Source organism: Chinchilla lanigera, unplaced genomic scaffold (genome assembly GCF_000276665.1).
Source record: "Chinchilla lanigera isolate Chin_1 unplaced genomic scaffold, ChiLan1.0 scaffold00015, whole genome shotgun sequence".
Lineage (NCBI taxonomy): Eukaryota > Metazoa > Chordata > Mammalia > Rodentia > Chinchillidae > Chinchilla > Chinchilla lanigera.
This window is the reverse complement of record NW_004955416.1, coordinates 13,034,539-13,052,273: the sequence shown is the minus strand read 5'-3', so window position 1 is coordinate 13,052,273 and position 17,735 is coordinate 13,034,539. Positions and strand designations below refer to the sequence as shown.

At 41.3% G+C, this 17,735-nt stretch overlaps 1 protein-coding gene and 1 long non-coding RNA gene across 6 annotated transcripts in view; one reads left to right on the top strand and one right to left on the bottom strand.

Annotated features, from left to right (window-relative positions):
• The window catches only part of Adamtsl3 (ADAMTS-like 3), a 314,808-nt gene that overhangs the window by 80,687 nt on the left and 216,386 nt on the right, over positions 1-17,735 (top strand). For all 4 annotated transcript variants that reach the window (XM_013512536.1, XM_013512537.1, XM_005381454.2 and 1 more), the window contains exon 4: positions 14,158-14,285. In XM_013512536.1, coding sequence (XP_013367990.1) covers positions 14,158-14,285 — 128 coding nt within the window. The remainder of the gene's footprint in view (positions 1-14,157; positions 14,286-17,735) is intronic.
• The window catches only part of LOC102026423, a 47,903-nt gene that overhangs the window by 24,298 nt on the left and 5,870 nt on the right, over positions 1-17,735 (bottom strand). The window lies entirely within an intron of this gene.

The following is a 17,735-nucleotide window of genomic DNA, read 5'->3' as shown; positions in this document are numbered from 1 at the left end:
GGCTGAAGGCTGGTTTTCCTTCTCTCTTATCCCAGAATTTAGCTCGTACTTGCAGTGAATTTTCCTTTCATGGCTTATATCTAGATGTCCCCTCCAAGCCTCATGGGCTCAAAAGCGGGGCTTTTGAAAGGTGGCTGGATCATGGGTATGTTATACTGGATTATGAGTGTGATAACTGGGTAAGTCCACGGATTGGTTTAGCATAATTATGGGTGATGGAATTACTGAAGAGTGAAGCCTCACTCTGGGTGAGGACCAGTGGATAGGCTTGTAACCTGGATGGAATATAAAGGGCAAGGGAGACTCACTGCTTTCTGCCTGCCCTGCCATGGACTGTTTCTCCTGTGCCACACCACCTGCCTTGGAGCCAACTGACTATGAACTGAAAACTCTACAGACTGTGAGGCAAAATAAACCTTACTCTTTTTACTTGTGGTGCCAGTAACAAGCAAGCAACTAAGACATCATCTAAGTAGATTAACTTTTTAAAAGGCAGTAACTAAAAAGAGGGTTGGTGAATGTTACTGAATGAGTAAATGAATCTTAATTTTTCTTAATCTGTGAACCCCAGGTGAACTTTCTGGTTAAGCCTTGAGGTTCTGAGGCCAGACCACTGGGTGTCACTTGTCTGTTGCCTTGTCCTCTGTCCAGGGGCGCTCAGCTAAACATGTTCAGTTACAGAATTGGGATTCTGCTGTCTGCCTGGCCAGTCTTCATACCATCAGCCTAGAATGGGAAGAACTGTCTGTTCCTATTTTCTCTCTTCCCCAGGGTGACACTTAGTCCCCCAGACACCCTGAAAGGAGAGGTACAAGGTGGCCTCTCCATGAAGGCACCTTCCATGGCTGATTTTAGTAACTGTCAAATAATATTAATTGTGGGTGTTTCTTTAAAGTCTGTGCCCCTAAAATGTGGTCTGGGCAATATTCTTGATGAGTTGTTGGCGCAGAACCTATGTTTTTCTATGTGAAAATGGCTAACCATGTAACCGTGTATAAATCATGAAGAAAGGTCAAAGAAAAAATTGGAAAAACCTTGATGTCATTAAATTTTTAAAACTTTGATTATTTTTTCCTTGGAAAGAAAAGTTCACCATGGATTGTCAAATATGAATGCTTTGAATATGGATGGAGGAATGTTGCCAATAAGAGCCCCTCACGTGGTGTTTTGTGGTTGTTAATAGGGGGCAGGAATATACAGACAGTGTTCTGTTGGTGTCTGCCAGGGAGTGTGAAAAGTGTCATACCTGTGCCAGGTACCATTTTCATCTAATGTGATGAGAGGAGGAAAGCAGCCTGCATATTCATGATTTTATCTGAAGACTGAAGATCTTGATGAGTGGTGTCATATTGGTTGAGAAAAGACTTTTTTTGTTTCATTTTAACTGATATGCATCATTGTGAGCATAAAAAGCTTGGTTGTATGAACATGCGTCCTTCTAGGAAGCATCTTTCAACTGCACCCTACCAGTACTTTAGGTGAGATGATTCTGTGTTGTGAAGGGCAGCCTGGGCACTGTAAGGTGTTCAGCAGCTTCCCTGAACTCTGTCCAGTAATTCCAGCAGCACTTCACCCTTTCCAGGTGCAACAACTAAAAAACATCTCCAGACATCTTTAAGTGTTCCCTGGGAGGCAAAACTGTCTGGCTAAGAGTAAGCATTCTAGAACATTTATTGAAATGTGTGGAGCTGGAAGTTAAGAATGTGTAGAATCTGGATGCAGGCCTTGTTCTAGCAGCCTTGAGATGCCCCAGTGAAGTTTCTATAAATACTGCTTGCTGGAGCAGGAGAGAGCCAGCCACTGGTCCAGGCCTCTGGTCATACATCCACCACAGCGACCTCGCCTGCTCCAGGGTTTAAAGGCCCAGTGAGATGACCTAGGTTGGAATGACTTGTATAGCAGAATAATGAACATGTATACTTGTTATTTTAATAATCAAGCAGTTCAGGGGCTGGGGATTTAGCTCAGCGGCACATCGGCTGCCTGGCAAGCATAAGGTCGTGAGTTCGATTCCTGGTACTGGAAGAAAAACAAAAAAACAAAACAAAATAAAAAAAAATCAAGCAGTTCAGAAAAAGTACAAAGAAAGCTACAGATCACCCTACGCCTTGATGTCTAGAGATAAGTGGAGTTCATATTTTCTAGTTAGCATTCTGAACCTCTGCACACACAATCAGACATCCATAAACAGAATTTTGGGTAGGATAAACAGACAAAGTTCCATGAAAATACTATCACACAATTCATGCCATTTAAAATTAAAAGTATTTCATTTTACATGAGTTTAGTATCCAAGGTAAAGAAGTAAAATGAAAGACTGGCTAAACTTCAGGTGAATGTTCTGTCATAGTAGAATAAATTATTTCTTCAAAGATATCTCCAAGTATATGACACAGTATTATAGAACATTAGGAGGCTGGAATTTTGATGTTCTAAAACTTCGTGTTTGAATCTTGGTTAATATTACTTGACTGTCTTAAAATTTTCTTCTGTTCACGCTCCAGTTTTTATTGTTTATATTACCGTGGGTACTAATTTAATATAGCACATGTTATGTTCTCTAACCCGGGTTTTCCTGTGGTTTATTTGGGCTTCAGCGTTTAAATGAATTAAGCATTTGTCATCTTCCCTTTCCCTCGACTCTACAATCTTGTTTTTACCATTTTAAATCATCTCATAGCTAGTCAAGATTTATCATCAGCTTTTAAAGAAAGGCTGCACTTCCTTTTTTAACATTTGAAAATATGGATGTTGCCGTGTGTGTGTGTGTGTGTGTGTGTGTTGTACATGACACAAAATCTACCATTTTAACCATTGTTGAGTGTACATTTCAGTGGTATAAAGCACGTCCCTACTGTGTTGGTGCTGTCACCACCATCCATCACGAGAACTTTTTTTGATCTTGCAAAGCAGAAACTACTTCATGAAGCAATCACTCCCAGATCTCCCCTAGGAATTGCTGCTCTACTTCTGTCCCTGTGTATTTGGCTGCTGTAGAACTTCACAAGTGGAATCATACATACTTGTGTTTTTGTGTCTGGTTTATTTCACCTCGCACCAAGCCTTTGAGGTTCATCTACGTGCCAGAATTTTATTCCTTCTAAAGTTCCTCTATCTGTACACTATATTCTGCATAACTTCTCATTAGTCGGTAGGCACTGGGTTGCCTGCTCCCTTGGGCTGTTGAGAATGGTGCTGCTCTGAACATGGGTGTACCAACCCCTGAGCTCCTGCTTTCGATTTCTGGAGATCTAAGCCCAGAAGTGGAATTGCTGGGTCCTATGGTGATGATGTGTTTGATTGTGGGGGAAAACACCACACTGTTTTCTGGAGTGCCTGCATCATCGGACAGTCCCACCAGCACAAGCAAGGCCTCTCATCTCCCCACACCATGTCCTGGATAACACCTGGGTTTCTTGGCTGTTTACCGTCATCATCCTCATGGGTGTGAAGGGCATCCCACTGCACACAGGTGGCTCAGGCACCATAAAATCTGGGTGTCCAAACTTAGTTTTAATTATTGCTGTGTTGTGATATGAAGCCCTCTTTTGTTGCAGTACTGGGGATTGAACCTAGGACCTTTGCACTGAAGTATATCCCCAGTCTTTTTTTAAATTTGGAGATGAAATCTTGTTTAATGGCAAAGTTGCCCACGCTTGGCCTGAACTTGAGATTCTTCTGTTTTGGCCTCCCAGAGTGCTAGGGTTACAGGTGTGTGCCTGGCTTAAAAATTCTGTTTTGATTTTTTCTTTTCTTGAGAAGTCATAAATCTAGATTTTTATATGAAATCATTGTTGAAATCCTAGCAAATAATTCTCCTTTCCTATATTTTTTTTTATCCTGTGTATTGGCACAATACACAGTTACGGTTAACCAAGTCAGACCTGAAGGCCAGATTCCTGCCAGCAACCACCGAGGTGCCCTTTTATCTGAGTAGGTGCTCTTCCTGAGGTCACTGTGCATTCTCTACCCAAGGGAGCTAGCATCCGCCCTGCGGGTGGGGCAGGAAGATTGTGAAGCCTGGATGAGGTGGCTGTACCCAGTGCCTCACCATGGAAGCCTAAGGATATGCCCAGCACCTCTGTTCCCAGTGTCTGGTCAGTCAGTGAGTCTGAAGCCTTCAGCCTTGGCCCTGTACCCCCTCTTCTACCTGATGCCTGAGTAATAAGTCTGGGCCCTGGCTTTTTTTTTTTTTTTTAAGACAGGGTTTCCCTATGTAGTTTAGGCTGGCTTTGAACTAACTATATAGCCTAGGCTGGCCTCGAACTTGGAGCAATCCTTCTGCCTCAGCCTCCTGAGTACTGGGATTACAGGTGTGTGCCACCACACCCAGGAGGGCCCTGGGCTCTTGCAGGGTTCTCCCAGCTGTCCTGTCTTGAGTCCTTCCCACACTCCTTCCTGCCAGAGCATGTTTTCCAAACTATGGTCTGCCCAAGTCACCCTCTACTTACAAAGATTCCAGTAGGCCAGGAGATGACAACACTGGAAGTGTCCCTCATCCATGCACATCCACACTCCCTGTGCTGCTACCAGCCTTGTGCCGTCTCCACCAGCTGCTATCCTCTGCGGGTCTGGCCAGGGTGAGCAGAGCAGGGTGCTGGGAGAGGGAGTGCCTCTGAGGGTCTCTGGGATCTTTGGGGCCTAAAATGCCTTACTAGAGGTCCCAGCACAGCCTAGCACCAGGCCTAGGCAGGCCATGGGATTGCTTGTCCCTCGGGTTCCCTGCACCCTGCCACACCTGACACAATAGTATATTTAAAAATACACAAGGGCTGGGGTATAGCTCAGTGGTAAGGTGATTGCTGAGCATATACAAGGCCCTGTGTTTCATCCCCAGCACCTTAGAAAGTAAATGAACCAATCTTACCCCAATCAGAGTGGCTTTTGGTCATCAAGAACACACACACACACACACACACACACACACACACACACACACATGCTAATGAGATTGGGGGGTTTGAACCCTTTTACACTGTTGGTGGAAATTTAAACTAGAACAACCACTGTAGAAATCAGTATGGAAATTCTCCAAAAAATGAAAAATAGAAATCCCATTTGACTCAACTGTACCTCTTCTAGGTATCTGCCCCAAAGAGTTAAAGTCATCACACTGCAGTGACACACACATAACTGTGTTCATAGTGGCACAATTTACAATAGCCGAGCTCTAGAAATAGCCTAGATCCTCACCATGAGAAATGGATGAAGAGATTTCTTAATGGTAAACTTTAAACTTCTAGAAAAAGATGTGCAGACTAAACCAAGAGGTCATAGGAGGGAGGAAATTATAAAGACTAGAGCAGAAATTAATGCATTGGAGACTAAAAAACAATACAAAGAATGAAAGAATCAGAGAGTTGCTTCTTTGAAAGTTAAATAAAAATTTCAAAAGCTTAACCAACCCTATTAAAAAAAAAAAAAACAAAGAAAAGACTCAAATCAATGTAATTAGGAATGAAAAGAGTGAAATCACAACAGACCCTGCAGAAATCCAAGAGATCATCTATACTTACTTTGAGAACTTGTATTCTGTTAAGATGGAAAATGCAGAACAAATGGATAGATTCCTAGGTACATATGAATTACCAAAGCTGAATCAAGAAGATACAAAAATCCTAAATAAACAAGTATTAATCAATGAAGTTGAAGTTGTAATTAAAAACCTATCAGCAAAGAAAAACCCAGATCCTGACAGATTCACTGCTGAATTCTACAAAAAATTTAGAGAAGACATAACACCACTACTTCTCAAACACTCTCCCAAATTCGTTCCTGGAGGCAAGCATTACCCTGATACCAAAACCAGAGAAGGACCCAACTAAGAAAGAGAATTACAGGCCAGTCTCCCTAATGAACAGAAATGCAAAAATCCTCAATAAGGTACTGGCAAACAGAATGCAGCACGTGATCAAGATTATACAACATGACCAAGTGGGATTCATCCCAGGGATACAAGGATTGTTCAAAGTATATAAATGAAGAAGTGTAACTCATCATATTAACAGAGCCAAGGACAAAAACCATATGATCATCTCAAGATGCAGAAAAAGCATTTGACAAAGTCCACAACCCATTTGTGATAAAACCCTATGGAAAATTGAAATAGGTGATTTTTAATCTCAATCTGATAAAAGCCATCTATGACAAGCTATCAGCCAAAGTACTGAAAATGGGCAAAACTGAAATTTTCTCTCTAAAATCAGGACCAAGACATGGATGTCCACTGTCTCCACTCTTACTCAGATAGTCCTGGAAACTTTAGCCAGAGCAATTAGACAAGAGAAAGACATAAAAGGATAATGAAAGGAAAGGAAAAAGTTAAATTATCATTGTTTGCAGATGACATGATACTCTACATAGAAGCCCCCAGAAACTCCACTTAAAAACTGCTGGATTTAATAAGAAAATTCAGTCATATAGCTGGATACAAGTTCAACACTCAAAAATCAGTAGCCTTCCTGTACATGAATAATAAACTCACTGAGAGAGAAATTAGGGAAACAGCACCTTTCCCCATAGCATGCCACAAAATGAAATATCTAGGAATCAATCTAATGAAGGATGGAAAAGATCTCTATATTGAAATCTCCAGTACTCTGAAAAGGGACATTGAAGAGGATATCAGAAAGTGGAAAGATATCCCTTGCTCGTGGGTAGGAAGAACCAATATAGAGAAAATAGCTATACTTCCAAAACTGTTATACAGATTTAATACAATTCTGATCAAAATTCCAACAGCATATCTCACAGAATTAGAGAAAACAATCGTAAAATTCATTTGGAACTAGGAGAGACCTAGAATAACAAAGGCAATTCTGGGCAACAAAGGCAAGGCTGGGGGCAGCACAATTCCTGATTTAAAATTATACTATAATGCTACTGTGATAAAAACAGTGTTGTACTGGCAAAAAACAAAACAAAACAAAACAAAAACAAAAACAAAAAACAGACTCTAAAGAACAATGCAAAAGATTAGAAGATGCAGAAACAACTCCAGACATGCTCAACCGCCTTATCTTTTACAAAGGGGCCAAACACCCTCACTGGGAGAAAGATAGCCTCTTTAATAAATAGTGCTGGAAAAACTGGCTTTGCACATGCTGAGATTAAAATTGGACCCATATCTTTCACCATGCACTAAACCAAATTTGAAATGAATCAAAGATCTAAATATTAAAACAGAAACATTAAATCTACTGAAGTATAGAATAGGAAAAACTCTTGAAGACACTTCAAGAGGTGTAGGCAAAGACTTTATGAATAAAACCTCGATCTCACAGGAACTATCACAAAGAATCAACAACTGGGATCTCATCTTATTAAAAAGCTTTTGTACAACAAGAGAAACCTCCAAAAGAGTGAAGAGACAACCTCCAATGTAGGAAAAAATGTTTGCCAGCTGTTCCTCAGATAAGGGATTACTAGTGAAGACATATAAAGAACTCAAGAAAATCAGACTTTCCAAATTTAAAGACCCAATCCAAAAATTGGCATCTGTGAAGAATACACACTTCTCAGATGAAGAAATACAAACAGCAAATAAATATGTGAAAAACTGGCTCTCTGGTGATCCAAGAGATGCAAATTAAAACAACACTGAGATTCTATCTCAACCCAGAAAGAATGGCTGTTATCAATAATTCAACCAAAAGAAATACTGGAGGGGCTGTGTGGAAAAAGGAACCCTTCTCCATTGTTGGTGGGAGTGTAGACTGGTACAACCACTGTGGAAATCAGTATGGAGATTCCTCAAAAAATTAGGATTGGCAATCCCATTTGAGAGCTATTCCTTTTCTGCGTATCTTCCCAGAAGAATTAAAAACATTGTACCACAGTGATATATGTGCACCCATGTTGATAACAATACAATTTGTGATAGCTAGATCTTGGAAACAACCCAAGTGTCCATCAACTGAGGAATGGATAAAAAAGATGTGGTCTTTTTATACCGTGGCATATTACTCATCCATAAAGAAGGATAAACTGGAGACTTTCATAGGTAAATAGATGTAACTGGAGACCATACTCACAAGTGAAATAAATGAGAAGCACATGTGTAAACATCGTATTGTCTCCTTAGTATGAGAAGCTGAAAGAGTAAATAAGATTCAAAATGTACAGTAGGTATTGTAAAATGGGAAGAAACTTCAAAAAGAAAGAGAAACTGGGATGGGAGAATGGAGAAAAGGAAGGGAAATTATGTATATATATAATAATCTCCACAAGATAGTTTTGATTGTTGTACTACTTTCTCTTAGTTCATTGAAAAGAAAGGTTTGTGCTAATATTGTGTGGACAATTAATTGCCGATGTCTTGTACTCTAATTTAAAGATAACAATAGGCAATGTAGTAACCATTGTTACCCTCCTAATATGTTTTCATATTTTGTTTTATTTATTTCCCTTCAAAATAAAAATAGAAAAGAAATAAAGGAAATTCACCCCATACAGGGCTTGACAAACATGCTTGCCTTGAGGAATAATGAGGTAAATGGGGTGCCAGGAGTGAGGGGTGCACTACGAGAAGGACGTGGAGGCCAGGGGAGCCAGGGTGGCACATGTGTCAGGAGATCCAGGGCTTGCGGCCGTGAGACAGTGGGGAACCGCTGGCTCGGGACAGGCAGACCTCATCCTGGTGGGCACCCTCTCACAGGAAGGACTGGGAGGGGTATTTCTCAGCTGCATTGGTACACCACTCTAGATATATCAGTACTGATCGTGTTGAACTGAACTTCTGGGTCTGTGTGACAGTTTGAGGGACATTTTTATGTCACTTACACAATTCCTAATTTGAAATGTTTCTGTTGTTCATGACCTAAAGGTAGTGTGAACCCGAAAGAATGCATTTACTGTTAACAAAAACCAAGTTGTTTGTGATCTCCTCAAATAACCTGTGTGAGAGCACTGGAACAAACCTTTATTTGATGTCTGGGAAGTAATATCCCGGTGGAACCCATTTTATTTGGGGTTTGTTTTTAATATGGAGCTGTTAATATAGCATTTCCAATAAGTGGCCTTACATGTAAAATCTGCATTTAATTACCAATGTTTTAGCCAGACTAGTAGAACTGTACCGTTCATTATAAGTCATAGATTTAGGAACTTGTCAGGAAAATGCTTTGTGATTTGATTTATGCCTGGGGATCTAAGAAGGGCAGGTAGGACTAGAGTCTTTATGAGGCCGTGAATACACCCCTATAATATCCTTGGCTTTTAGCAAATCCTATTATATAATGAGTAAACAATATCTTTTTAAAAAATGTTTCCTCCAAAATATTCCCTAACTAGATCATAGGAAAATATAAGAGATCTTTAAACCTGATAGTTTCAACTAAAACACACCAAGCACAAATTATTTCTTTGAATATGTTTTCATAGGTTTCCCTATGTGTTTTTCTTTTTCCTTTGAAACATAAGAACCCATATTGAGCGTTCATTGCACACATTTATTGTGTAATATTAGAAAATAGAGATGAACAAAAACACAAGCACTGGCATATAAGCCTTCTTGGGTACTGGGATTGAGCCCAGAGCCTTCACTCTGACTACCCCCCCACCCCACCCTCCTTTTAATTTTTAATTTTGAGACAGAGTCTCAGTAAGTCACTGAGTTTTCCAGGCTGGACTCAACTCCTGCTTCAGCCTCCCAGAGTTCTGGGAATATGGCTGTGTACCAGCACACCTGGCTGGCTGCTTCTTTGCCCTCTCCTTTCACCTCACTCACCCGCTACTCTCTGACCCGAGAGCCCTTGAAGGCAATCCCTGCTTGTCCTCGGCCTCAGCAAATGTTTGTGTAAGGAAGTAGGCACAGGCATTCTAGTCTTTGGGCACCACTCAGGAGTGTGCGTTCCTCACGAAAGAACCCAGATAAAACAGAAGACTGAGGAATAACAGAAGTGTGGTTCTGTTTGCAACGTAGAGAGGGAAAGAGCAAAAGACCTCACTGAAATACAGAAAGAGCGCCGTGGCCAGCCGGGGACAGGGAGGTGTGTTTGATCCCGGATACGAAAAGCTGCCCTGAGTGATGATGGCTCGGCTGCTGTACTTAACCTGGATCCCGGGTTGTGAAGGGAAGTGGGGAAAACACAGATGTCCATGCGGATGCAGGATTTGTCTGGGGCAAGGCAAAAAGGGGTTCTGTGTAAACTGCACCAGGCGTGGTCCCTAAGGCTGGTCTACTTCCTGTGAGCTGGGGTGGCAGTGTCCCCTGAGAGTGTGGAGAGAGCACAGGTAGGTGCTGACATGCAGGGCTCCCCGTACATGCCACCTGCTGCCCTCTGTGGGACCCAGGCCTTCGGGTCTGTCACAGTGGGGCCCAGGCAGGCGCACAGAATAACCCGATGTCCATTCTATCGGACTCAGGCTCGGAGGTCAGAAAACAGCTGACCTCAGGAGGTACCACTGATGTGGAATTTAAGTCATTACTTAAGACACCTCAAAGAGAGGATTAAAGAGGGGGAATTGGAAACCATGATACCCAACTGGTAAACACAGAAGTTGTCTCTTCTGGATTACTGAGAGGCCAAAGACAGCCAGTATCAGTTAGCTTTATGTCATTGTCACTGGATCTCAGGGCTGGGCCGGCCACAGCGGGGCTGCTGCGTTCCCCTTCTCCCAGGAGGCTCATCACGGCACACCTCACAACACAGACTCCGCCCTGCCTGGTCCCCTCCCTCCTGTGGCCGATTTCTTCCTTCCCAAACCCTGACATTTGATGATGTGATTAGTATTGTTTCATATTTTTATTGTAACATTAAACTGTGTTCACAGATTCCAAGTCTGATTAGTCGGCTGCTTACTTGGCATTACGTTCTGCTTACTATTTTACAAAAGCAGAAATACGCATTCATCGCATTCTGGAGATTAGGCAGCGACGTCCAGGAGGTTTATCAGGGACTTGGGTGGACAAATGGGAGCTGTGGAGCAGCACAGAGTCAGGGCTCAGCGGAGCTCGGCAGGCTGGGCCAAAACCAACAAGAGGGAGGGGGTTTGGTGGTGATTGATGCTAAGTCTGGTTAAGTACACGTGGAAGGGAGCTGGCTCCACGTCCTGGTTTGGAAGAGGAAATTATCTTGAAGAATAACACTTGCTGACATTTGTTGAGACATTCACCAACTACATTTTTTGAAGTGCTGTAAGATTTTTATGTGTTGTTTTATTTAAATCCTGCTCGGGTAATGATCAGCTTTGGGTAGATGGATTTTAGAAAGGTTAAGGAAGTTACCCAGATTCAAACTGCTTTTCACCATTAAGCAATATCACCTCCGTGGTGAGGTCTAGTCCATGGTATGGCTGAAAGTGGAGGGAGGGCGGGTGGAGGGTAGAAGGGAGGGAGGAGACTTAGGTATCATCAGAAGAAGGACAGCCTCAGGGACAGCGTGTGGTCTTCTGAGAGACAGGTTGTCTTCTGGACACTATTTTTTAAGATTAAAATGTTGTTTAGACTCAGCTGTGTGCGGAGGAGCACAGTCATGGAGGAGCGGGTGCCAGGGAATAAAAGGCGCCGTGGAGACACAGCCAGAGCCTGCAGGGCTTGGGGAAGCTTGAGGGGACTCTTCTGGGGGTGCAGTCCATGGCTAGAGGGCTGGAACCTCATTCTAAGCAAAGGCACAAACATATCTTTACAGAACTGGCCCTGGGGCACTGCTTTCTCCTCAGCAGAGTTGTTTTGGAATGTGTGTGTTATCCTCATGCTGCTAGTATCACAGGGAAGACAGGAGACCTGGGTGGAGACCTGGGATAGTATTGCTCCTCAGTAATAAAGAATGTGGGTGAAGGGCAGGAGGACTGGCTGGTAGGAAATAGCATTGGATTTTCCAATTAAAATCCAAACATTTGAATGGCCAGGGAGAGGAGAAACCCTTGAGGACTCCTCTTGAGATTCTATTTTCTCTTTGTCTTCTTAGAGGGAAAATATTTTACTGGTCCAATTAGAGAAACCAAGTGCTTGCATTTTATAACATGCTGATTTTAATTATTTTAGAATCAAGTTTTTTGTAAGTAAAGGTGGAGAAGTTATGGAAAGAAACCTGATTCTAACTCTACATGGACACGTGGGATAGTGGGAATAAAAACAAATTAAAACAATATTGCAAAGAACTCTCAACTTCCATTTAAAAATATATATGATGATATTTTTCACCTTTTCACATTCAACCTATTGGTATATCAAGTGACAAAATGAAAAATCGATTTCAGCTGTGTGTATTTTAAATCTTTACCTAATGATTTGGACTTACCCAACCTAAACATCCAGATGAACATATTAAACTGCTTATTGTATTTTTTATGAATTAAAACTTTACAGTCTATATTATGTTAGTGTAGGCCACAGTTATGTTTGGTGACATTTAAGGGTAGAAAATTGAACTGAACAGTGGTCTAATTAGAATAGTAAATAGTATGGGTTTAATTAGCTCCTGTTCCTGATGACAGATTTGATCCATTGCCAGATATTTACCCTTGCCTTATACTTGACTGTTGCTGAAATATTGCCTCTACCAGGGCTTCGTACTGTGCTATAAATAGGTAGCTTGGCAAGAGGCCATCAGACCTGCTGACCATAGAGATTTGAGTGAAAATGATTGGAAAACCACCTCTTTGCTTCCAGTCATTATTTCTTCATTTCAGCTTTGAAGGTCCTTTCTTCAGATCCCTCTAATTTAATTTTTTCTTTTTTGGGTGAATGAGGTAATTTGTCTACAGGCTTAAAGAAACCTGTCTGGTTCCATCTCAGGCTGCAGCTTATTACATGTCATGGCTTCCTTCATAAACTTTTCCATTCTCCAACCAAGAACTTAGAGACTTGAACTTTCCTGTGTGCCAATAGAATGCGGTATTTGTTTATTTGCTGGCTTGTTTTAATGAAGGTATTGTATATTTAATTTTTTTTAAAGATCCTGCAACATACAGAAAAACAAAAACCAAACTGAAATATTAAAATCACTCCAAGCTCTTTCACCTGGAGGTAATCACTATAAGACTTTAATTCTCCATTCTTTCTACAGATATACATTTATTTGACCTGTATTAAAAATTATACAGGCTTGTGCGTGTTGTTGCCTAATGGTTGCATTTTACCATAAAAATATTTTTATAAAGAAATTCTAAGACCTATGGAAGTTCAGAGGGTAACAAGACTGGAATTCGTGATCATGTCACCTGGCTTCATGGAATTCACTATTAGGACGTATTTGCTTCTAGCCTTTTTCTTAGGGTTGAGGGACACACACCACTCAAGGTTCTTTTTGTGTCTCTCCCCAACAGCATTTGCCATAGTCCCGCCCTTCTGTTCTTAGAGGTGACTGGACTGTGTCCTTTTAGCCAATCACATGCCTTTTACTGCCACATTTTTATGTGCACGTTTGTAGATTTTTGTCTTTATCTGTAAATGAAAAGACAGAAAAGACTATTTTGTGTTCTTGTGTATCAAACCTTCTAGTATTTTCCTTCACTGATTCTACCCTATCCAGGGCAGTCTTTCCTATACTAATTCTATGTGACTGGTAACCCATAATTTTCTAGTATTTTATGGCTCCAGTATTTTAATATAAATTTCTAATAAATCTGGAATTATTTTTGACATGTTTTGTGATGTTATCAATGATTTGGGGGGTCTATTTCTGGATTCTCATTAAAATGTAATGAATCTGATTACTTATTGCTATTCTATATTGTTTTTGTTGTGTGAAGTGCTCTCTCCTTTCCGTTTGGTTTTTTTCTCTCTCTCTCTCTCTCTCTCTCTCTCTCTCTCTCTCTCTCTCTCTTTTGGTACCAGGAATCAAACTCAGGACCTTGTGCTTGCAAGGCAGGCACTTGTGCCGCTGTATCCCTGGCCTCCCTTTCCGTTTCTTTCTAATTGACTTAAAAAAAAAACAAATCACGTGATATAAGATCTAACTTAACAAATTTTGAAGTCTGTAGCACACTAGTATTAACTGTAAGAACAATGTGTTATAGCAGATCTCTGCAGCTCTTTTCTTTGTATGGCTGAATATACCCATTTAACAATTCCTGCCATAGGCCCTGGTGATCACCATGCTATTTTCTGCCCCAGTGAGTTAGATGACCTTAGACATCTCCTGCAAGTGGGATTATGCAATATCTGTCCTGTGACTTGCTGTGTTGGTGATTTTTATTTCCCTTCACATCTAGACCTCAAGAAATGCTCACTCAGAGGAAGACAGAGATGGTAACTGGGACGCATGGGGTGACTGGAGTGACTGCTCCCGGACCTGCGGGGGAGGCGCCTCCTACTCTCTGCGGAGATGCCTGACAGGAAGGTCAGTGGTGGCCAGGCCAGCTGCTGTGGAGGGTTAGCACCAATGGATGGGGAAGTGGGGAGACCGCTCGACTTTGCCTTGGGATATACTCGTATGGCACCTGCTATGTCTAAATATTAGCCTCAAGTTACCATATTTAGATGATAATGGTCCTGTTTTCAAGGGTGGGGCTATACCTCATCTGCCCGACCCTCATGGCACTCACAGCACTTGGCTGTGAGGGAGGGAGCCGGCCGTGTTAAGTCACTGGCTCAGTGTTGTCAGGGTTTGGGGAAGATGTCCCCTCTTCTGAGTGCTGCCTTTGAGTGGCTGCTATTTTAATTCATTTCTCATTCGCTTACTCTGAGCAACGTATTGACTAAGAAGGTAATGTACATTCTATTTTCACATCTTAAATACGTTTATGTTAAACTATGTTTACTAAAATGAATCTTGTAAATATAAACATTTTAAAGGTCCATAAGTTTGTACCAAGCTTGCACTTGCTGTTTTTTTTTTTTTCTTTTTTTTTAAATTCATGGGACCATTTAAATCTGAGCCAAGGATTTTACTTCAATTCATGGGTAAGGCAGAGCCCTGGGTTCATGGGACCTGACATCTTGGTCCCAGGCAACGGACCCTGGCGGCCATCTTCGGATGTGGGATTTTGTCAGGTGAGCAAATTTTCACTGCTCATTCTCCAGCTATGGAGAATGCATTTCTCCTCTATAACTAGTTCATAGTCCATCAAGGTTGCTATTTATGGTGCATTAACAGTGACCAAGTAAGTCCCACAGTTTCTTTGAGGCAGTACAGAGCAGGGCAGTTGAACAACTCCCCAGGGGGACTTTGAAAGGGAGGTATCATTTGTCTACTGAGAAAGGCATGGTAGGAGCCTCATCCGGGGGCAAGCTTCAGGAAATGGCTACAGCAGTGAACTCAGGGTTAGTCTCAGCAAGACAGCTTTACCAGTGGACATTCACAGCCTTTGCTCACAGCCTTTGCTCCAGCACCAAACAAACGCTCTTTATACCTTTGGTGTGGGTGAGGAGTTAACACTCTCAAATTCAACTAACACATGTCCAAGCCACATGCTTGTATTAGTCATCTTCCTCATTGCTAAGAGATGAGAACTTGACACAATTTAAAGGAAGAGAGGTTTAATAGGGATCATGATTTCAGGTATTCAGTCCATGGTAAGCTGGCTCCAAGGCAGAAACATCAGGGCAGAAGGGTATAGTGATGCAAACTTCTTAGTTCACAGCAGCCAGGAACCAGAGCAAAGGAACAGTGTCAGAGAGGAAGGGACAAGGGACCAGACATAGACCCCAAGGCCATTCCTCCATGACAACCCAGACACATGCAGCAGTGTGTTCTGTCAGTCCCCTCTCCCCCAAACTCAAAGCCAATAAGGTTGCTGCTCCAGTGCTTCTCACAGTCTAAGGAGACAAATAATGAACCAGGAAGCATCAGGTTACATATAACCAAGAATTGTCAAGAGGATGGGAAGAGTGGTGATGTTAGTCCTCTCTGCTGGGGAGTGTTTACACTGGGAATTTATTTACTACTGGGAGGAAGTCAGTCATGTGAAAGGAAGGGCTATGAGAAAAAATTTCAGACAGTGGAAAGAGTAGATGCGAGGTTCCTGGGGAAAGACATGGAAAGAGGTTTTTAAGCCTGGAGAGCAGCATGAAGGAGAGAAAGCAAAACAGGCCAGTGTTGAAGAAGAAGGCAGGTTTGTAGGCAAGAGTAATAATTCTAATTCAGAAAATCATCATTCGATGATTTTTTCCAAGGTACAATTATGCAGAAATAATTGTCTCAGAATTATGGAGACACCACTGCATCACCACATAATATCAAGTAGTATTTATGAAGAAGTCAGAACCATTCTGAGTATTTTTCCTTTTTCCTCCTTGCTGTAAGAGCATTCATCTATAATTTGATTGGGATTGCATTAAATCTGTATAACAGTTTTGAGAGTGTGGCCATTTTCACTATATTAGTTCTTCCTACCGAGAACAAAGGATATCTTTTCATTTTGTGATATCCTCTTTTATCTCCTTTTTCAGAGTATTGTAGTTTTCAATGTGAAGGTCTCCTGATTCCTAGGTATTTCATTTTTTGGGACTCTATTGTAAAAGGTGTTGTTTTCCTAATTTCTCTCTCAGTGAGTTTGTTATTTGTGTACAGCAAGGATATTGATTTTTGAGTGTTGACTTTGTGTCCAGCTACAGAGAAAACAATTCTGAAATTCATTTGGAACCACCAGAGACCTAGAATACCAAGGCAATTCTGGGCAACAAAGGCAAAGCAGAAGGCATCACAATCCCTGACTTGAAACTATACTACAAAACTACTGTAATTAAAAAAATAGCACGGTGCTGGCAAAAAACAGACCCAAGGATCAATGGAACAGATTGGAAGATGCGGAAACAACTCCAGACACACTCAGCTACCTTATCTGTGACAAAGGGGCCAGACACCTTTACTGGAAGAAAGATAGCTTCTTTAAAAAAGGTGCTGGGAAAACTGGCTTTCTGCTTGCCAAAGAATAAACCTAGATCCATGTTTCTTACCTATACTAAACCAAAATTGAAATGGATCAAAGATCTAAATATTAAAACAGAAACACTAAATCTGCTGGAAGATAGAATAGGGAGAACTCTTGAAGATACTGGTGTAGGCAAAGATTTTATGAACAAAACCCAGACCACAAGGGAAGTATCACAAAGAATCAACAACTGGGATCTCATCTTATTAAAAAGCTTTTGCACAGCAAAACAAACAAACAAATCCATTAACAGAGCGAAGAGACAACACATAGCTTGAGAAAAAAAATTTCCTGCTGTTTCTCAAACAGAGGACTAATATGTAGAATATATAAAGAACTAAAAAAAAAAAATCAGACCTCCCCAAATTTAAAGACCCAATCCAAAAAACAGGCATCTGAAATGAATAGATATTTCTCAGATGAAGAAACAAAAACAGCAAATAAGTATATGAAAAAACATTAGGCATTACTGGTCAGTTGAGAGATGCAAATTAAAATAATGTTTATATTCCATGTCACTCAAAACAGAATGGTTACTATCAGGAAATCAACCAGTTAGGGGCTGGGGATTTAGCTCAGTGGCACAGCACCTGCCTGGCAAACACAAGGTCATGAGTTCGATTCCCGGTACTGGAAACACTGCCCCCCGCCCGACAAAATAAAGAAATCAACCAGTTAGAAATGCAAGGCTATGAGGAAAAAGTAACCCTTCTCCACTGTTGATGGGAGTGTAGACTCATGCAACCACTGTGGAAATAAGTGTGGTGATGCCTCAGAAAACTAAAATTAGAGGTTCCATTTGACCCAGCTATTCCCCTTCCTAGTATCTTTTGGAAAGGATTAAAAGCCTCATACCACAGCAATGTATACATATCCATGTTTAAAGCAGCACAGTTTGTAATAGCCAGATCTTGGAA